General features: G+C 41.3%; 2 protein-coding genes across 2 annotated transcripts in view; one reads left to right on the top strand and one right to left on the bottom strand.

The window, feature by feature from the left end:
* Positions 1–22940, top strand: part of KIFAP3 (kinesin associated protein 3) — a 308839-nt gene that overhangs the window by 132826 nt on the left and 153073 nt on the right. The window lies entirely within an intron of this gene.
* The window catches only part of NTMT2 (N-terminal Xaa-Pro-Lys N-methyltransferase 2), a 32178-nt gene continuing 12463 nt past the window's right edge, over positions 3226–22940 (bottom strand). The window contains exons 3-4 of the mRNA XM_072996460.2: positions 4770–5019; positions 3226–3569 (exon numbers count right to left, since the gene is read on the bottom strand). Coding sequence (XP_072852561.2) covers positions 3280–3569; positions 4770–5019 — 540 coding nt within the window. The 3' untranslated portion in view covers positions 3226–3279. The remainder of the gene's footprint in view (positions 3570–4769; positions 5020–22940) is intronic.

Below are 22940 nucleotides of genomic sequence, written 5' to 3' on the forward strand. Positions count from 1 at the left end.
AATTCTCTATCTCCAGTGGTGGATTCATATATGGAAGTCAGCAACATGGGAGGGGTCTGGGAGCAGCCAGGGGCATGTGCAAACATCTAATCATAAAAAGTTTCTCTTGGAGCTTGAAAGTAAAAAGTTATACATACATATTACTTCTGATTAATTCTTTTTTCAGTAATGAAAGGATAAGTGCATCACGTGATTGTAATTTTGTAAGCAATAATGTCACTCCATCTGTGCTATTGCTGTACATATTAAATTAATTCTATAATTACTGTATATGAGTACGGTCTCAGTGAAGAGGTAAGGAAGAATGTCACATTGTTCAAGTACTGACTCTACTGTGGCTATTAAGGCAACTGTGAGATAGAAGGGAAGAGTGTGTTTTGTGCTACAGATAAGAGTCTTACATAGTTCAGATTTTAAAGGAATTACTATAATTACTTTTGAGAAAGAGGAATACTATTTTTAATTGTAACATGTTTAGGATGGTGTCCAAGTAACTAAATAATCCTCTGGGCCATAGAACTGCAAGTGTAACTGAATTTTTAAGTTCAGCCTTTTCTTAGCTGAAGTTTTGTACTTAAAAGAGCTGTTCCTTAATAATGGATTTGAATGCATATTCAGTTTTCTGCATGTGTTTATATATCTGGACTTAACTGATAACTATATGCCAGTGTGGACAGGCTCTTAGATGCATGTATACTTTTCAGTTGAGTTATGAAATCAATACAAAACACATTATTACCCTTGGGTAACATGAGTAATCCTTACCACTCTTCTCCTATTAAAGCCTGGCCCTTTGTGGTTCCAAACCTCCTACTTCTGTCATTCCTCTGAGTAACTTAGCTACTATGACCCAGCTGCAACCTAACATTTAATGTTTTTGTGATTATAAGAGTGGTACCAATTGGCGCATTTGGTGGTGGGGTAGCAAAAATTCAGTAAAATAAATCTGAGCTCAATAACAGTGCCAAAAACTACAATTAGTTATACTCTGAAAAAGATGCACAAATAAACATCACCCATATGTTCCAAGCACTTCATGGCCACAGAGATTATAAACCAATTTTACAGGTTGTGATTTTTCAAAAAGCTGAATGGTGCTACATTCTGCAACAACTCTGAGTACAGTATATGTAACAGTAGATGCAAAGCTAAGTTCACATTGCAGCTATCAAAATACAGACATAGAATTTCTGAAGGACAGCAAACTGTCAATTAGAGAAATATTACAGCCCCAAGATTAGCACACTACAAAATGCTACTAGCTTTTAAAATGTGCTAACAGGCTTCTGTTGGGAGTAAAAAAGAATTAAGTGAATAGTCCACCTAACATCTTTGTTCATGGAACCCCTGCTGGACCTTATGCAACATTAATAGAGAAACAATAACATTCTCCCATTGATCCCTTCATTTCGGGGCACCTGAAAAAAATGTTCACCTAAAACAGGGTGGACATTCAGAGCTTTCAAAGAGGACAGAACTATTTGAAGTCACTGTTGATCATAAGATAAAGCAATCCACTGAAGAGAAGACCTTCGAACATTAGGGGACGGGATGTGATTGGACTCTTACCTGGACATTCTACATTATATCTAAGCTTGTTACTATGTGTGGAAAGTGAGATAGTATTTAAGGAGTGTGTGTTTTTTTAATCAGTTCCATCAATTCCCACCCACCCTGGTGAATTTCCATCACGAATCAGAGAGTCAAATTCTGGTCCTCTGACACCTAGTCTGTCATTCTATCAACACTTGGTAATCTACATTTAAGTTAGAGTGGACAAAGTGCAGCCCATAGACCATACAGGCCTTTTCCAAACCCTCTATGCATGTGGCCCCAGTAAGATTAAAGCAAGGCATTGATTTCTATGCTGGGAGGTTGCATGGACCCTCCAGCATAGGAACTCCCCCAACTCCCTTGAAACATAAAAATTGGAAGGTGTGTGTTTTTGAAAGTAGCTCATGACAAATGCTGATAGCAAAAAGTTGCCTACCTGCCCATCCTTCATCCAAAGAAACCTTGCACACAATACACTGTCATTGAGTTTATATGTTGCACTTCATGCTCTGAGGTGCTTTCTTCTTCTGCCCAATCTTAACAAACAAAATACATACAGTTTGAAATCACTGTAATTGCCTGTTACAATTCCAATTTAAGACTGCAGTGTTAAGTGTACATTCATATGCTTAACAGGACATAGGCAGGGGCTGAAAAACAAGCATAGCAATCTAATGTAAGTTTCATGTCCTCTGAGGAGACTCTCAAAACGTACATATTCTCAGATTGCCATAAACATTATAAATTCTAAAAATTCACTCTTGCTCAATTACAACAAAATGTAGATTCTTGTATGTTAGTCTACTTTGAATGCAATAATTAGCTTTACCATGGTTGAGGAGATTACAATGTAATTGACTACACTAGCACCCATGTGATTGATGAATGTGAATTCCCCCATGAGGTCTTCCCTCTAGGAGCCATTCAAAATGTAGCGATCAGCATGAAAAATAATTTGAATAAAGAGCTTTCCTTGAATATTTGTAACAAGATTCTTGGAACGTCTATCTTTCATTTGTGGGAATTCTTCCAAATTGAGATGTGTGGTTTGTTGGAATGATTTCCAGTTTTGGCCAATGTGGACATTAAAATCACCCCTCATGATTAATTGTGCTTCAAAGAATTGGGTATTCAAATCAAGTAAACAGTCTGAGAGTTTTTCCCAGATACTATCACAGTAATGTTTAGAATTCCAGGGTGGGACATACACATTTACCATGACAAAATGAAGGATTTAATGTCTCGAGTGTGTCTTGTTCATTATTTATATAGACTTTGATTTTGATCCTAAGAGAACTTAATTTCATTACAAGTTTTCCTATTCCTTCTCCAGTCTGCTTTCCTCCATGTTGTACGAAAAGCCTCTATAGAAAATCAACAGTAATTGAATAATGCCAAATAGGAAGTGGGGGGGGGGTCTAATGGAGGGAGGAGAACCCCCCCCCAATTCAGCAGAATCCAAACCAGAGAATTTCCTCCTTTCACCAGCTGCCTTCCACATCTCTTCCCACATTATTCATAAGAACACACCTAGGTTCTAAAGAGGCTTTTCATGGGATTTGCAAGCTCCAGGATAAAGGAAAAGAGAGGAAAATTTCCTTCTGTGAACCTCCCTGAGTTAAAATGTTCAGGTCAAAGCTGATAGCTACAGAATTTTTTACAAATGAAAGCAAGGTTAGACCTCTCCCTTGATTGCTAGTCCTTTATTATAGACCGCAGTACTTACTACAACATCCCATTTCTGGTATGACTGGGATTATTCTGCATGGCTATCATCCAGATAGGGACACACTGCTCAGGAAAGCCCTCTTGTTTTTCTTGCCTCACAATGGTGAGTCCACTCTTTTCAATGAGGCTGGTGAGGATGTTCAGGTCCCGGAGTACACTGCTGTCCAGTGGATCCAGGACACAGCCCTCGCGGGCCACATTATCCTTGAGGATGATAATCCCATTCTCCTTCAAGCCATTCTGGCAGCGGATTAAAAAACTGAGCAAGTCCTTGTCTGTCAAGTTTCCTGCATAATGTAAAGTAGGTCAAGATTGTATTTTCTATTGAATCAAGTGACTACTTGCATGTAAACTGTTGCAATAGAACAAGGTTATTGGTAGTAGATGTGCAAAGTTCCCTTCCTCTCTAAAATATTACCTCAGAAGACAGCCATGTGGATAGTGGCAACACCAGAAAAAAAATCTATCAGGATGAATAGGGTCTCCCTTCTTGTTGATGAGATTGCTGCCTTGCTTATTATTCCCATATTGCAGGTTGCAGTGATTGTGTCTGGAAGAGAGGGGGTCCAAGAAGTCCTGCAATGCAATCCATTGGCAGTAAGACATGGTTTTGATGTGGCAAGGACACTGAGCCACAATCCCACAGTGTAGTATATGATTATCTAGCCTTCTGGAATGTTCTGAAAGCAATTGCAAAGTCAGCAGCTGCAGTCACAGCTGTGTTGCAGGAGGGATGATAAACAGTGTCCCTGATTTATAGACCTTACATGCAATCTTTTATGATAAAATGTACCCTCTCACCTGCTTTGCCACACAGCACGACTTCCCATATTTCCCTCCCAAAAGAATAAAAACAGTTCAGTGTATCTGTCTGTCTGTGTGTGTAAAATGTGGATTAAAAAACGATGTAGGGAAAGAAATCACGACTCAGCTATTATTGCCATTAATTTAATGTGGGCTGCTTGACATGTTGTGCTCTTGGTGTGTATCTTGTGATGTTTCTGGTGTTCACCTGAAATGTAAAATATTAATAAAGATGCAATGCAGCCAAACAGGAGTCAGATCAGATGTGCTGACTCCATTATGAATACTTGAGATGGGGGCTTTGTATTTATAAATTAATATGAAGCCTGCCAGCACAGGTGGCTGGCCCAATTACCTCCCACCCCCAGAACCTGCTGGTCCACTTACAGCATGGCACACAGTGTGAGTGGCTGGTTCATCATCAGCCCCCTCTCCCTACTTGCCCCGCCACTCTGCCGCTGAGTGGGGAGACTCGTCCTCCCGCCCACTTGCCAGAGTGGTGAAGTGGGTAGGGAGACAGGGCTGTGGCAGCTGGGCTACTGCTGCAATTGGTGCACTGATGATGATGCCAGCCACGCGTGCAGTGCTGTAAGTGGACCGGCCGGTTCTGGGGGCACGACTGATTGTGTCCTCTCTCCTTTTGCTGCCTCGGTGTGAGATGGTGTCAAAGTTACAGGACTAACCTGAAACCCACTGAATCCAAATGACATCATATTTTTGAGATGCGGGTGTGAATTCTTGGAGGCCGCAGCAATAGCACATGTCAACTCTGTCCTCCTGCCCCTTCAGGTAGTTCTGAGCTTCGGCCAGAAAATTTTCCATCATATCCACCAGCTCCACATGCTTGAAGACAGGAAGAAGGACATGCTTGCTGACCCTGCCAATTCCTGAGCCACAGTCAAGGGCAAAGTCAGTGCCAGTTTTGCCAGGCCCCTGGAGAGAGCAGCAATAATAAATAATGACCAACAATATAAGACAACAACCTTGAGCTCTTTAACCAACTTCTATACATAGCTTTAGTGATTTTTACAACTGTCATCCCTACAAGACAGGCCACCATTATCCTCACATTAATGGTGCAGGGAAGGAAGGAAGCTAGCCAGCTAGCTTTTCAGCCAGCCAGCCAGTCACTAGCTTGCCTAAAATCACCTGCTGAGTTCATGCATTTCTCCTTCACAGCTCAAGGAAAAACAGGCACTGTTTTAGGGATGTTAATTTTTGGGTGCCAGGCAGCTTGTTTCTTACTGGGATCATAAAATGCCGAAGGGGATGATTTAGGAGTCTATCTCGCAGCTATAGTCGCTATCATGACTCTGCAACTTAGTATCAGAAGGACAGAATCCTGCTGGTGCTAATTAGATTCTTGGGAAGTAGATCTTCCTTCCCCACAATACACATTCAGTATTAAACAGTATTAAATAATTGTGGGTCATCAAACCGATTCAGCACCTCAAGCTGAGAGCAACTAGAGAAGAGAGTGGCAATCCGCCCCACTGGATTTCTTTTATGAGACATTGAGAGAAACAATGGTGAGGTGAGGAGGTGAAACAGCCCTTTATTTTTCCTGGTTACCCTCAATGTCACAGCAGAAATCCAGTGTCATCACATATTCCCATCATATTGAGAAAGGGATTCAGTATGATTTGCAGGTACATAAAGCCTCAATAAATGTTTCACTGATACTGCTGAAATTCCTTTAATATTTCTAAAACTCCTACATATCCTTCCAATCTTTCCAAACCTTCAACTTTGCCTGGACCCTGACAGTTTCACCAGACAAATAATGCAGAGGCTTAGGGTTTTTGTGTCCTAGAATGAAATGTCTCCTGGCAGCTTCTCTGCTTTACAGTCATGGGGGAATCTGAATTTGTCCTAGGAACAGTAGAGTCAGTGCTTTGTTGTGGGCCATCTATCCAGTCTAGGTTGTCCTGGTCAAGCTATTTTCCTGTCCCACTGGGAAAAATAATTGCATTCAGGTATCCCTTTCCCATGCAGAAAGAAAAGCAAGTTGGTGATGGACTTTCATTTTTATTTTTTAACAAAAACGTTGAGCAAAAATGTTCCACAGGGGAAGCGTAGATACAGTTGAGTCTGCTCCAATGCACTCGGGAGCCCCCTAAATGTACTGTAAAGTTCTGAAAAAAGGAGACACTTCACATATCTGTCACTTTATGAATAGTCTGACCCTTAGAAAGATAACAAATGCAGCAGATGCAATTCAAAATTTTATAGCTGTAGTTTTAGAAGAGGTAGCCGTGTTAGTCTATGCAAGCATACCAGGCAAAATCCAAAAAAACAAAATAAAGTCAAAAACATGTGGCACCTTAAAGACATTCTAGGCCTAGTGTCTCTTTTCTGTCTCCTGGAGGAATGTTTACAACAAAGGCCAAAATCAACCGTAGGCCATAAATCACTGCATGTGAGATGCATCACACACCCAAGATTCCTACAACCAATGAATATTTCCTACTTATGAAACTGTTATTTCATCTATTATTTCATTCTGTTTCCTTATGTCTGATGAAGTTGACATATGTACAAAAGCTCACATTAAAATATATTGGTCTTTAAGTTGCCACATGTTTTGTCTTTGTTTTTTCCTTTGAATTTTGCATGATATTCAGAATTTTAGGCATTCTAAAAACCTGGAAGGCTATGGTGCTTGAAGGGTGGCATGCTACAAGTAGGTGGGTGTGAGGAATTTAAGCTTTGGTGGAATCTGATACAAAGTACAGTGGTGCCCCCCATGACGATGATAATCCATCACATGAAAATCTCTGTTTAGTGAAATCGTCGTCATGCAAAAACCGTTTCCCCATTGGAATGCATTGAAACCCGGTTTAATGCGTTCCAATGGGGAAAATACCTCGTCGTCCAGTGAAGATCACCCATAGGGAAGCCATTTTGCAAGCACCGATCAGCTGTAAAAATGGCTGCCCTGTGAAGCATGGGTCCGGAAAACACAGGGCAGCCATTTTGCGAAGCCAAAAAAATAATCGTCTTGCGAACAAACAGTTCGTGAAGCACGGATCTAATTGACGTCCAGTGAAAATCCCCCATTGGAATGACTGTTTTGCGAATCGCTATAGCGATCGCAAAAAGTCATAGTTATGTGGATTCATCATTTAGTGGGGTTGTCATCTTGCGAGGTACCACTGTAATCTAAACTCAGCTACTATTTAGATTTTGTACTTCTTTGAATGATGCTGTGCAATGTATGACAGTTTAAAGGTTAAAATACATTGCTAAATACATGTTCAGAGGTTTTTGGGCTCCCTGAAGCTTGAACTGTTATGGGGGGAAGGGCTCCACAACCAGCAACAAGTTCTGAGTAACTACTGTTATCTTCTTCAATAGTTTTATTCCATGATGCATCACCACATCATTTTTAAAAACATGTGGACTAAAATTGCTTCTGGGGCACCTCTGGGATTAGGAGCCCTGAAGCTTAAGTTTCATTAGTTTCATAGTAGATTCATCCCTGCACCCCCAAATTATTTCTGCTGATGTCCTTGTGTTTAGAGAAATAATAATCAATGCAAATAAAGATGCTTATTTTGTTTCACTGTACCGTGGGAAAGTGATTTATGAGAGCTAAATTCTAAATCTTGTGTCCATGTCACAAACATGGTTATCATGGGAGATACTCTACCACAGAATTTGGTTCAACATAGCCCGCTATACAACATGAATTATAGTAACAGATCATGACAGATATCTATATATAATTACTTGTGTTCTGCTTCAAAGAGTTGTACAGCAGATTATTAAGGTCAAACAGTGTCTGCTATAAATATTCAAGGCAACATGTAGTTGGATACTGTAACTGTAGAATGAGTTAGTGGTCACCGTAGCTTTTTTGACTCTGCGCTGCTGACTGGTACTGTCTGCAGCATAGACATACAGCACAGCACATATGAGTTCATCTTCAAGGGTGCCCAATGGAGTAAGTATCAAACCCTGAAGTATATTAATAGAAAGTATGCGGCAGAGAGATGTCAAGATGACAATGGTCAAAATCACTGTTATTTTGAATACTGTTGCCTTTAGGCTAAAGATAATTCCAAGATCTATCTATCTATCTATCTATCTATCTATCTATCTATCTATCTATCTATCTATCTATCTATCTATCTATCTATCTATCTATCTATCTGTCTTCATCATCATCATCATCATCATCATTTTGCAACTGTGCATTTGGTTTCTTTTACCTAGGTGTAGATATTTTCACTTATTCCTGTTCAATTTCATTCTGTTTTTCTCAGCCCAGTGCTTGAGCCTATCAAGATATTTTTGAAGTTTGTTTCTATCTTCCAGGTTAATAGCTATTCCTGAGCCTTGTGGTACCCCATTTATTACTTTCCCTCCAGTTTGAGAATGAGCCATTGAAAAGTAATCTCTATTAATTCTAAAACTACCTGTTTATCTACCCGAGAGTTGCTCTATCTAGCCCACACTTAGTTAGCTTGCTAATCAGAATATCATGAGGCACTTTGTCAAAGCTTTGCTGAAATCAAGATATGTTATGTGTTCAGCATTCCCAAAGTCTGCCAGGAGGTTACACAATCGCAAAATGAGATAATTTTATTCGGGCAGGATTTGTTCTTGACAAATCCATGTTGGCTTCTAGTTATCACTGCATTGTTTCCAAAAGATTTACAGACTGACCACTTTATAATCTGCTCCAGGATTTTCTCCAGGTTTGATATCAGGCTGATTGGTTTGTAGTGCCTGGGTTCTTCGTTTTGGAAGACAGGGACAGTCTTAGTCCTCCACTGATGATCTGGGACTTTCCCCACCGTCCATGATTTAAAGAAAATAAAATACAGTGGTTCTGAGAGTTCTTCTGCCAGTCACTTTAATACTCTTGAATTCAGTTCATTCGGCTCTGAGGATCTGAACTCATTCAAAATAATGAGGTAGGCCTTGACTATATGTTTATCAATGTGAAGCTGCAATTCTGTCCCCTCCACTTGAACTTCACATATGCCAGGTGGGTCAAAGATGTTTGGGAGAAATGCAAGCTAAAGGAGGAACTTAGCACTTCTGCTTTTTCTTTGTGGTTTGTCATTTTGCTGTCCTCATTGAGTAGCAGAGCCACTATTTCTTTTCTACGTCTTTTGCTACGCATGTAACTGAAGAATGGGTTTTTATTGTTGTTGCTTTTAATGCTTCTTGCTATTCTCAATTCATTCTCAGCTTTTCCTTTCTAATGCCTCTCCTGCAATTCTGTAATTTTCCTTTGTGGCCTGGCCTCCCTTCTTCTTCCTGTATGTGCCCCTTTTTGTTTTCAGGTCCTCTCTTGAGTTTTTTGTGAAGCCACATTGGCCTCTCTCTATTCCCCCCACCACACACACCTTCTACCTTTTTTTCTTGTTGGACTTGTTTGTAGTGGTGCTTTTAGAATTGATCAGCTCTAACCAGAAATTTAAAAGGACAATAAAATGTGACAATGAAAAAAATATCTATAGCCGCTTAGACTCAACAATATTTACAATTCAGCTTTCTAGCATAGTTTTAATTGTGACTTTTGACAGTTTAAGAGGGTTGCAAAATCTCAGAAAACATACACTTCCCTGGAACCTGTTTATTCAGGGTAACTCTCAGTCGTGCTTTTCTGAAACCTTAGGCCAGGCTTCGAAGACAGATAAAACATCTCTAGCATTCAGAAAGTAGTCTTTCAGCATTCGTGGTGCTTTGGATACGAGAGAGCTGACACATTCATGGGTCACTCTTTATTTTACAAGTTTCAAAGGAAGGCAGACAATTTAGGAAACAAAACTTTCTTAAAACTTAGGGCAAATTCACACATGGACTTGGTGCACAGGACAAGGACCTTGAATCTTGCTTGCATACCTGCCCTCGTCTTGCAGAAAAACTTAATAGTACACCTAGGCATTCATTTGGTATATTCTGCTCTTGAAAGTACTTCACATATTTTCTTGTCTTAAATCTTACCGGCACCTTAAGGTAATTGAACATTATTGTCCCAAATTTGCAGGTCAGGACACCTTAGGTTGAGTCAGTCTCACTTCCTAGTTTGGGGTGCAAATTTAGTCTGAGTTTAAACAGCACTGAATTCACCTGCATGACTGTCTGAATAACCATGGACCAAATTGCAGTGCTAATTTCTTAGCATCTATGAGGCAACAGTTCTTATTAATATTATTTGGATTCTATGTACAGAGTTCTAGCTGAGAAGACCTCCCGTGTTTAGTGCACCTACTGAAAAAAAAAAAACCCTGGAGGTGTTGCTGGTTTTGGAAGAACTATATATGTCGTCCTTGTTTGCATTTTTTTTTAATGCAAAGACCAGTGATCCTGAAAATTCTCTGAAACTTTGGAAAGGATGCAGGGCTGCAATGCTCACTCTATACAGTACTCTTCTGCATATACAAGGCTGGCTGTACAGAGTCATGAATACATAATATAGCAGGAGAACAAATCAAAATATGCAGAGAACAAAGTCTGGTCAGGAAAATCTTCAGTTTGGGGCTGGTTGTTGTACTCAGGGCCACCCCAAGACATTTTAGTTGCCTGAGGTAGAAGAGCATATCCTCTGGCTCACAAATCAATGAATAGAGCATCTGAGACTAATTATACCCAAACCTAGTTATTTTGACAAGAACAAAAAATGGCTATCCTTTCATTATACACCCATGTTATACTTAAGATAGCTGCCTTAGTTGTGTAGTGGTAGGATTGGCCCTATGTTCTATGAAAAACAATTAAAATGTGAATATTTTCAAGTTACTGAATGAACAGTTTGGTGTTGCTTCCAAATGTTCAGTTCTGCAATCCTGGACTCTTTTCCTAAATTAGAGTTGAGAGGAACTATGGTTTCAGCTTTGGACATAACAATAATGCAAATGCATTAAAACTAGAAGGAAGAAGCTTCTGATCTCCATGTGGGTTTGATCTGATCCAGCAGGGCTATGCTTACGTTCTTATGTCACTACGTGCACAGTTTACAAATACGCCTGGAGTCAGTCTTTCAGAGAAATGTCTAGATGATAGCTGTGGCCAAAAATTAATTTCTGCAGTCATAACTAATACATAACTGATACTTGCTAAAAAACAATCATACGCCAGCAACCTTCTTGCTCTATTTGCACCAGCTTCAGAGAAGCCTTGTTCAGAATTAGCTTTACGAGGGTTACTGAACGCATTGAGGCTTATGCTTCAAAATACATTCATCCAAACGTACCTAAGTCTGCAACCATACTGGCAAAGCAAATTGGAGCAATTCGGCTTTGCTGTGGCTTGTTTTGTAGTTTATTTTGTGCTTCTGTTCAAATTTGATGATCACACAGAGACTGTGGGTTGTTTTGGTGCCAGTGGTCCCTCAATTTGATATGGTTTGATCTCACCACAGTCCAGAGCCCCCTGCCCTTTGGCCCCACTTCCAGCCAATCTCTGGCTCTCCTTTTATGGTTCATTTAAAACTGATGGACCATCTAAATTGTTGCAGAGTGCAGGGGGAAAAAGGAATTTTTCCAAGCATCTCCACAACATACACAGAAACAGAGTAGTCTGCCTGCAGTATTTGACTGTGTAGTCACAATCTCACTTAGAAATTGTCTCCAACTTTTACAACTTTTAGAGTTGTGAAGGTCTGAGGAGAAGCCTCCGCATAGCGATATTAAAGGGAGTACTTTGCATGGGCAGTTCTGCCCCCCCCCGTCCCATTCTTTTAGATGTTGTACATTCAGCTGAACAGCTGAATGAGACTGGAGGTGTTTTTTTTTTACAATTGATTATTTAGGATAAATGACTGGTATGTCAGTTCTGAAGAAGCAGCTAAGGGAAAGCACTCAGATTGAGAGATAGGGAAAAATGGACACTGAAGAGCAAGTGATGAGGACAAGAGGGTGTGGAAAATGAGTGAAATGTGTGGTAGAAAAGGGTAAAATTATAGACCTGCTATGGTGATCACAGTCAGTGTGGCATAGTGGACAGAATATCAAACTGGGACAAGAAGACATGGATTCAAATCCGCTTGGCCATGGAAACTCAATAGGTGTGTGTGGCACTGGTAAAACCACTCCTTAAATATATCAGGTACCTTGGATACCCTATTCAAATTCCTATAAATTGGAAGTGACATGCATGTAATTTAAAAATTTATAGCAGACCATGGCATCTAAATTGCCTTCCATGGAAACTTGATGGAGCTTCCTTGGAAGGCAATTTAGAAGCCACGTACGTATGATGCTGTACGAGAGTTTCGGTTGATGAGAAATGGATGAAGAGAGTATGCGGCTAGCATTGTGGCAACTGCACTGCCTCCTGGTTTAATATCAGGCCCCATTCAAGGGAATGTTTTCGGCCTTTAAGGTCTTCTTGGAAACAATTTCTCTTACTCCTCTCAAGTAATTAAGTAATCAGTTGAACACTTGTTCTGTGTGTCAACAGTAAGGGAGGGTTTTTCTGTGGCTCCTTGAAGCAGGCCTTCTTCAATATGGGCCCAATAAATGAGACACAGATTTCTCTCTGTGCAGCTTTCCAGCAGCCTTCTTTCTTTAATTTTAGGGCATCTGGGAAACACTCCTTTGTTCTACCAAACAAATTGAAAAAATCTGATACCGTTCTAACTTAATGTGCTTTTTTTGGCTGTTATTTTCAAAATTACCTTTTGATTAATGTTAACTGATATTTAATTTGTAGTGCATTCTTAATTGACTTTAAATTTAGGTTGTTTAGATGTCTTATTTGGTTTTATACATTGCTTTGGGAAGAAGCAGAAAAGTAATTAAGGACAATAATAAATTACACTAACATATCCAAGTGTCAGAGATAAATTTTTCCGAATTGGTAAACTTGCTTTATATGAGTTCCAGGTTTACTGACAGTTTAAAATGTTGTTTTCCCCTTTCTTTGTACCAAATAGTCCTTTAAAAAGGAACAGAATAGGGACAGAAATACAAATAAATGCAAGTCTCTTAGGACAGCTCAATTAGATTATTACATTGTTGCATATGGTTGAAAGCCTTTCTGCTCCGCAAACTTATTCTAGTGAGTCTGTTCATTTTAAATGTTTATATATTGTCTAACTGACATTGTCCTTGGACAAATATAAGAACATATACCTAAGTATGAGGTGTCATTGGTAACATAAAATGAAAAGCTTTTGGCAAAGCTAGTCTGCCTGGCCAGCTTCCCCCACTAAGCCTCTGTCAAAGAGACCATTACATTTTAAAATGTCACTCTAATAGCTGTTAGTAAGTCACATGATATTTAATAGCCATCTTGTGTATAAATCCAGGTTGCTCTCAAAGATGGGTATTCCTGGACTAAATTGTTTCCAAATTGGTGCCAGCTTGTGGGATTCGAAGATCCAGTGAAGCCTTGACTGGGAAAGGTGCCCAGAGCAGGGGTCTTTAGTTAGGAGATCTGAAGTGGAGAGCGTGGGTAACCTTCTAGGATCTGGCTCACGGGGAGCAGGTCTAGTAGAGGGGCGCTGAAACTTCAGATTGGGACTGAGACAGGGAAGCTCTGTGGTGACCATTTCTGAGTGGAGAGTTGCCCAAAGCAAAGGCTGTGGTGTTTTGGCTAGCTGGTCCTGAGTTAAGGGAAACTCTGAGGGGACAGAGTGGAGGCCAAAAGGCAGTGAAGCTGAGGGAACTCTGTGTAAACAGCTAAACCTGGGTTAGGGTAGATTTGTGCCTGAGGCAGAGAAAGAAAGAACTCTGTTTTGGCGGGAGGCCTAGCTAGGGGCTGAAGCCTGGTAACAGTAGCTAGCCTGACAGTGCTGGTGGAGCAGCAACTTTATAGCAGACTCACTGACAGGAAAAAAGTGATTCTTAAATTGAGGCCTGAAAGTGGATCAGTGGCCTGGAAAATAAAAAGAAATGCCCTTGACCAGGGGAAAGATGGCTGAACAAAGGCAAGCTGAAATAGCTGCCGGCTCAGATGAGGAGTTTAGTGAGGTGGATGAAAGATTTACCTCAGCTCAAGAGGGAGAGTCCTCAAGAGAAGATTTAGCAGACCTCAGAAGATTGGAGTTAGCGCAAGCACATGAATACAGAATGAAACAGCTAGTGTTAGAGAAAGAAAAAATGGAGAGGGAAGAAAGACTAGAGAGAGAACGTATGTCTTTTGAACTCCGGAGATTGGAATTGATGAATCAGAACAATAACAATAATAGAGATTCCAACTCTGATGGGAGTCAGTTATCAAAAGCAGACCTAAAGAAATTCCCAACTTTTAAACAGGGAGATTGTCCAGAGGCATTCTTAACTTTATTTGAAAGAGCGTATGCAGATTTTTCAGTTAGGGATTCTGAAAGAATGATCATCCTGAGATCCCAACTTAGTGGAAGCCTCGCTGAGGTCTACGCAGAAATGCCAATTGAATTGATAAAAGATTATTCTGAATTTAAAAAGTTGGTGTTTGCCAGGTATGGCATCAATGAAGAACATCTGAGACAAAAATTCAGATCACTAACAAAGAATCTTACTCACAGTTAGGAGCCAACTTGGCTAGGTATTTGGATAAATGGCTGGTACAGGAGAAAGTTCAGACAATTGAGGATCTGAAGAATATTATAGGATTGGAACAGTTTTATTCCCTTTTACATGGTGAATTAAAATACTTGGTCAGAGACAAGAAACCGGAGAATTTGAAACAAGCAGGGGAAATTGCTGATTTCATTTCCCAGATAAGAAAAACTAGTTATTCTGAGGGAAAAAGTATGAGGAAAACTTGGGAGGACTATAATAGATATCCCAGGGGACAAGTTAAAAACCAGCAGAAGGTTGGCAGCCATTATGTGGGAAAGCCCTCAGAACAGAGCCAAGCCAGAGGTCAGAATTTGGAGGGAAAAGTAAAAGGGGCTGAAAATGAACCGTGGAATGTTAAAATTTGCTTCAGATGCAATAAAAAGGGTCACATTGCATCCCAATGTCGCAAAGGCAGAGAAAATAAAGAATTTTTACCACAGAAAGTGAATTTAAATAAGCCAAAATCTGTTTATTGTGTCCAGAGGGAACAAATAACTCCACCAGGGGAGGAGTCAGTTGCCATAGCAACACCAGCAGAGCTCTCAGCAGCAGCTGATAATAGTGAAGCTGATCTTCCAATGGCTGAGATCAGACATTGCCTTTTGATTAGAACAGATCACCAATAATTCGAGACAGCAGGAGATAATATTGGAATTTTTGACAACAACTTTCTGGCGCTGAGAGATTCTTGTTCGCAGGTTACTCTGTGTCATCCGGATATTGTGCCACACAAGTACATAATACCAAATGAAAACATGGCAGTGAAAGGGTAGGACAAGAAAGTATTATCTTGCCTGTGGCTGAAGTGCCAGTTCGTTATAGGGGATGGCAGGGTTATTGGCGTGTAGGGATTTCCTCACAACTGCCATCGGCCGTTCTTATTGGGACAGACCTCTCTGAACATGTTAAGAGAGTTTTGGTTCTAACACGTTCACAACAAGAGCAAACAGAGACTGCTGAAGTAAATGATGACAGTCAGGGTGAACAAGTAACTGAAAATATACAACAAGCTGAGTCATTCGCACTTGATATACCACAACGCAGTAGGTTTTCTCAAGAACAGCAAGCAGATCCCACTTTAAAAGGTTGCTTTGATAAAGTGTCTGGAATACAGTTAACCCCTGAAACGCCTGAAAGATTCCACATTAAGCAGGGATTACTGTACAGGGAAACATTGGTAAACCTTTCAAAAGGGGGAGATGGGATTCAAAGACAATTGGTGGTGCCTGTTAAATATCGCCAGATGATATTAGAGAGGGGACATTCTGATACATTTGCTGCACATTTAGGGATCAATAAAACCAAGCAAAGAATAACACAAAACTTCTATTGGCCAGAGATAGGAAAGCAAATTAAAAGTTTCTGCCAGAGCTGCGATATTTGCCAGAGACAGGGTAATAACTGGGACAGAACGAGGGCTAAGTTGTGTCCATTACCCGTAATCTCTACTCCATTTCGATGTATTGGCGTGGACATTGTTGGGCCGTTGCCTAGGGTCACAAAGAGGGGAAACAGATTTATTCTCACTATTGTAGACCATGCCACACGATATCCTGAGGCTATTCCTCTAAGTAACATTGAGACTCAGACAGTGGCTGATGCCCTGTTGAGCTATATGAGTCGAATGGGCTTTGCTTCAGAGATTGTGACTGACTTAGGAACGTCTTTCACTTCAAAACTTATGAAGAGACTATGGCAAATTTGTGGTATCAAACATTTAAGCACTTCCCCATATCATCCGCAGACTAATGGATTAACAGAAAAATTCAATAGTACCCTGATGCGCATGGTTAGAGCTTATTTAGCTGAAAACCCAAACAACTGGGATCCGAAAATACAATGGCTGTTATATGCGTATAGATCAGTACCACAAGACAGTACAGGATTCAGTCCATTTGAATTGCTGTTTGGGAGGAAAGTAAAAGGACCACTTGATTTAATTAGACAGAATTGGGAACAAAGTATAGAAGATGATCCTTAGAATGTAGTCTCATATATAGACACCTTAATGAATTCCCTGAGAAGAAATTTAGAGTTAGCAGCTGAAAACCTACAAGCACAGAAAACCAAACAAAAAGTCTGGTATGACCGTAAGGCTAGGGAACGAAGCTTTAACCCTGGAGATGAGTTGCTAATACTAAGGCCCATCAAGGGGAACAAACTACAATTGAACTGGGCAGGACCATACAGGATCATTACTAAAATGAATGATCTTAATTATATAATAGAAGATGATGAACATCCAGGCAGAAGGGTAGTTCATGTGAATGCAATTAAACCATATTTTAGAGATGAGAGTAGTGTGTTGTTTGCAGTGAAAGTGGCTGATAGGGAGGAACATGACTTGCCTTTCTGGGAAGGGAGAGGTGAAGTTGGGTTCAACTCAGAGGGGGTTAAAACCAGTCCTACACTCACCCAAGACCTGCAGAAGGATCTGAAGTCTTTGATTGCTAAGTACCAACATGTGTTTTCAAACAAGCCTGGGTTAGCTAAAGGAGTGGTGCACAAGTTGGACACCGGGGATGCACGCCCACAGGTAGTTGCTCTTTATAGAGGACAAACCCAGCTAGCCAAGCTTCGTGGCCAGAAAGCAAAGTTTGGTCAAGATAAGTGGAGGAGAAAGCCTAGAAGAAAACATGCATGGCCATATTGGGAAGGCAGAGGCTTGACCTACCTAAAGCTAAATAGATTAAGACGTTGCCTGACCCCGCCAGTGATGCAAAGGGCAAAAGGATGGCGAGTTAGGTTTTGTCTTGCTATGCCCTTTCTAAAGGGTGCAATCAAAAGCATCATGGTGGCAGCACCAGAGGTAAAACTCTGTAGAGCAGCCGGAGTAACACGGCGGAAGGAGAGATGGAAGACCGCGACAATGGCAGACCGCGTCCAGAGGGGGCTCGAGTGCCAGAGGGGCGTCGCCATAGTGGAGAGGACCGGAGTCGGGTCGGGAGTCGTGCCGAGCCAGGCAGATGACTGCGAGGTACTTCATCTGAGGTGGTTCCGGAGAGGAAAGCTGCAGTTTGGTAAGGAACTCCAGCTATCTGCACGTCGCGAGTTGTGTGAAGGTACCGAGGGAGTTGGACTTCACCATGCCTCCAGGTGCGCTGGAGGGTAGGACATTTCATTTATGGACAATAGGACTCCACCATGGTTACAGTTTTGGGACTCTCGAAAAGGACTAGACCGTGATGGTGAGAGAGAACTCTTATGCCTTACAACCTGGACTGTGAAAGTTGAAAGTGCAGGCGAAAGGGACTAAGAACTGTGCCGCAGATGCCCTATCCAGAAGACCAGACGACTGAAGGAGGAAAAAATGGACTTTAAAAAAGGGTTAATGTATTGAAAAGTTTGTTGCACATGTACTTACTGATCTGTTGTTTATTATATATGCATAGGTGTTTGAACGTAAGTGTAAATTGCATGGTGTAGTATAATGGTAAGCTTATGCATGAGTGATCCTTGTAATTGTTTATGAAATGTTGGGGAATATAATTGTTTATGAAATGTTGGGGAATGTAATTGTTTGTGAAAGCTCCTCGTTGTTTTGGGAGAAAAGCACGTTAGCTTTCCCCCACAAAACAACTTATTAAGGGGGGAGGTATTGTTACGGGCAGCCTTAGTATTACCTGTCCATCACAGCTGGGAGGGAAAATCTCAGCCAATGAGAGGGCGGAGGGTGGTGCAGAGGCGGGAGGAGCTGTGATATATAAGGTGTGTGAGAGGTGTAAGAGAGGCAGATAGGGAATGAGAGATAGGAGATAGCAGACAGATGAGAGTCTGAGCTGCGAGTTAAAGACATTAGAGTCAGTGAGAGAGAGTCTGTGATAGCTAGTGCCTGAGAAACAGTGATTGATTGATTATTCCTTTAACAGTGATTTGCCATTCCTTTCTTTTTGTATCCGATAAACCAAGTTTTTATTTTTCAAAGTTATACTGGCCTGCTGTATGATTTATTCATTAAGGAATGGTTGGTGGCAGTAAAGAAGAGTGAAGGGTTTTAAAGTGATGTGATGACCTCCCTTTGTGAGTCTTGAGGAAGGCCGTCACACTCTCAAAGATGGGTATTCCTGGACTAGATTGTTTCCAGTTCTGGTAGCATGCAGCAGCATTTAACTCATATCACTCTCCTATGTTTGCTTGTTTTCTTTGTAAAATTTTTATTTCTGGAACCTTTTTATAGCAACCTTGGTATTTTGACTATTCCTGACTGTCCTATTAATCACATTATGTGGATGTTATATAGGCTTATATGTTATAAGACAAAGGCTTAAATAGTTAATGAACACAAAATTATTCATTTGCCTTGAATAAGAGAAAGAAGAGAGCTCCCACTGAATTAACTGTGAAATAATTCCTCTTAGTGATGGAATTTCAAGAATTTTGCAGGAAAAAAAAATCAAAATAAGGGAGCAAAAGAAGGGAAGGAAGAAAGTAGAGACTCAACTACAAGCAATATAAGAGCAAGGAAAGACAACATATTGCGAGACAAATACAACTAACTTTATGATTAGTAAATTGTTTGGTAACTCTGGCAATACAGGGTGTTTCTTAAGACACAGTGGATGTATTTGGTTTTGCAGAGTTTGGAGTGGCATGGTGCTGTTTTGGTCTTAACAGGTTTTGCCAAGCTTCAACCAAACTATATGTCTAATGTTCTTCTAGGTAACTTAGGAAAGTAGCTATAAATATATGATGCTGCTAGAGCTTATGGAAGATTGGACCCCACAGATATTTTAGTTATCATGTGTTATTTAAGAATGCATACAATATGGCTATAACCAGAAGCAAAGAAAAGATCCTTTCTAGGAAGATAATAGATCAAAATAAGAGACATACAGGTTCAAGATGATGAGGGACTATATAATTGCTCAGATTTGAAACTTCTCCATTATCAGTGTATACTGCAAGGATGATTCGTACAAAAACGGTTTGAGGAAATATCAAACTTAAAATTAACACTCCTAAACTTGGCATCAATGATAACCCAGCGAATAAAGTATTCTTTAACCATCAAAACTCAAGTCAGAATATATATTGTGGGTTCCTCAGTGATCCTTAAAGAACAAAAGAGACTGAAAATCAACAATCTTCAGCCCTAGAATTTGGTATTTCAAATGGGGAAGCAGACTTTGATGGCCTCAGAAAACTCTACTCTAGATTTGGCAAGATACCACCTCAATGTACATCTAGACAAGAAACGAGAAAAAATTTTGATTAGAAAAATTTATGATTATGAACAAGACCAAGGTTAAAAATAAGAAAGAAAGCATTTTAAAATAAGAGCCCAAGAAGGATTTAAAAAATAAGACAGTATAAACTGCTCTCACTTCCTCTTGTATGGGAAGATTTGAATGCATAAGAACCTATACAGGATTTATTGTCACAGAAATTTTTTCAGCAGATATAGTAAATGGTTGTTGTGGTCAACAAAATCATTGCAGTATGAGGATTAAACAATTCTTTGCTCTTATTTTGATGAAATGTCAGGTTGCTTTGTGTAATGATCCCAAATCCTTGGAGTATTAAATCTACAGTACTTAAATAATATCATATTTATTACAGACGTTGAAGCAGGCAAAGGTGGGCTTTGTTGTGAGTACAGTGGTACCTCGCTAGATGACGACCTCGCAAAATGACAAATCTGCATGACGATGAGGTTTTGCAATCGCTATAGCGATTCGCAAAACAGTGATTCCAATGGGCGATTTTCACTGGACGATGTTTGGGTCCCTGCTTCGCAAACCGATTTTCGCAAGACGATGATTTTGCCACTGATCGGCGCTTCGCAATTGGGTGTTTTCGGGACCGATGCTTCGCAGGGCAGCCATTTTAACTGCTGATCGGTGCTTCGCAAAATGACTTCCCTATGGGCAATCTTCGCAGAACTAGGATTTTCCCCCATTGGAACGCATTAAACAGGTTTCAATTCATTCCAATGGGGAAACGGTTTTTGCTAGACTATGTTTTCGCTAAACAGCGATTTCAATGGGACAGATTATCGTCATCATGTGGGACACCACTGTATTGATACAGAAAAACTGGAATATATGCATTACTATTACTGTATAACCATGACAGAGCAATAATGTGCCAACAAGCAGGTAGCAAATGTTATTTTCAGCACTAATGTGCTACTTAATACAGTGGTACCTCGACTTGTGAACTTAATCCATATTGGAATGGCATTCGTAAGTCAAAATGTTCGTAAGTCGAAGCATCATTTCCCATTGAAATGCATGGGAACGGGATTGTTCCGTTCCAGCATTTCAAAAATACCAAAATTAAAAATAAACAGAGCAAGTCCCACGCTGGGACTGGCAAAAAATCACCAAAACCAAAACACCGACCCTCAATCCCCCCCACCAACAAAACAAAAAACTTTTTTAAAAATCAGCACCTTACCAGTCTGAAGCCTCCTCAGCCTCCTGGGCTTCCACTGCTGCTGTGACCACCAGCGGTGGGAGGCCTGAGCCACGGCCAGGGGGGAGCAGCCAAGCACCCGGCCAGCTCAAGCCTCCCCACGCTCTGCTGCCTCTGCCATGACTGGGGGCGAGCAGTCAAGTGCCCAGCCAGCTCAAGCCTTCCGGTGCTGGGTGACTGCTGCCTGCAATCATGGTGGTGGGACCCCCCGGGAGATCTCCCAGGGCTTCCCCGCTGCCATTGGAGACCTCCTGGGGGTCCAATCGTGGTGGCAGGGGAGCAATTTTAAATTTCCCGCCCTTTTCTGCTGCTGCGATCAGACACCGAGGAGGGGGCTTCGCCACCACCATCGGAGACCTCCTGGTGGTCCCCCACCACTTGATTGGTGCCTTCAGGCTTTCCCGTGGGGTAGACTAGGCCTACCAGGGGAAGTCCTCCCCTGGTAGACCAGACCTACCAGGGGAGGGCTTCTCCTGGTAGGCCCAGTCTACCTCCCAGTAAAGCCTGGTAGGCCTGGTCTACCGCCTGGGAAAGCCTGAAGGTGCCGATTGCGGTGGCGGGGGACCCTCAGGAGGTCTCCGATGATGGCAGGGAAGCCCTCGGAGAGTATCTGGGGTCCTCCGCTGCCATTGGAGACCTCCTGGGGGGTCCCTTTTCCTAACCGTTGCAGTGAAATAGCAGCCTCTTCACCACCAACTGTTTGAATGGAACGATAAAAAGGCAGGGGAAATTTGAATTTCCTGCCCTTTTCTCCTGCCTTATTTTCGTTCCCAAGTCGAGGCTCCGTTCACAAGTCGAAGCAACATTTTACGAACGGAGCCGTTCGTAACTTGAAATGTCCGCAAGTGGAGACATTCATAACTCGAGGTACCACTGTAGAATTAGAATAAGAAAGAGACATTATTATAAACAATCACACCCAGTTTCTCTTTTGCCCCTCAAAATAGACAATTGTTAAAGCATGGAGGCAATAAGGAAGTTGATAAATGTCCAGGTGGCTGTTTGAGTAGTGTAGATGAAGTAGAAAAAGAGACGGAATCCTCAATATAGAAGCTATAGACTGTAATGAGGTAGTTTGTTTAAAATCTGAAATATCCCATTTTTAATCCCTATTTGGGAACGGTGATTATGATAAAAGTGAACCTACTGGGTAATCATCAATATACAACATGGGGAGCGTTGATAAATAGGAAGTCTATTGCAGCACTGGTGTAGCATGGGTTGCCAGCACGCAAGGCAAGACAAGTTTTGCCTTGGGTCCCCCTAAGGAGAAAGGTGGGGTAAAAATATTTTAAATAAATAAATAATAAATAATAATTGCAGCCCTTAACCAAGCCCCTCCAGGACTCCTTTTGGGGTTGTGGGGCTGGGGGAAGCATTGATGAGAAGAACAGTGAATCAAAAGGCAAAGATCGGGGGGGGGGAATGAAAGAGAGGAGAAGGAGATGAAAGCCCATCACTGATCATTGTCCTGTGGGTAAGCGAGGAGATACAAAGGGGGGGCGCTGAAGCCCAAGGAGGAGGAGGAGATCAATCCCCTTGGAGTGCTTCTAAACACTTTCAACAGGACTGTTAAAAATAGACCGGGGGTCATGCAGAATTTGCAGAACATGAGGGAGGGGGAGCAAACGGCGGGGCCAGCCAAGTCATCTGTGCTTTCTTGGGGTTTTTTCTGCAAGAAAAATCCCAGGGGTCCCACAGCTCTCTTGCCCCTCCCCTTCCACCGCTGTTTCTAGCCTCCTGCTCCAAGAGAAACCCCAGTGTCCTGGTCCTGAAACAGATTCATACACATGCACATATACACACTCCCATGTTCTAACATGGCGATTCCTGAAGAGTTCTGTGTGTAGGTGTGCATTACCACAAGCCTGGGGACATTCCCTCCAAGCTGCCTCTGCCGACTTCCTCTCACTTCCCCAGGAATCAAGACCT

This window comes from Pogona vitticeps, chromosome 4, assembly GCF_051106095.1.
Source record: "Pogona vitticeps strain Pit_001003342236 chromosome 4, PviZW2.1, whole genome shotgun sequence".
Lineage (NCBI taxonomy): Eukaryota > Metazoa > Chordata > Lepidosauria > Squamata > Agamidae > Pogona > Pogona vitticeps.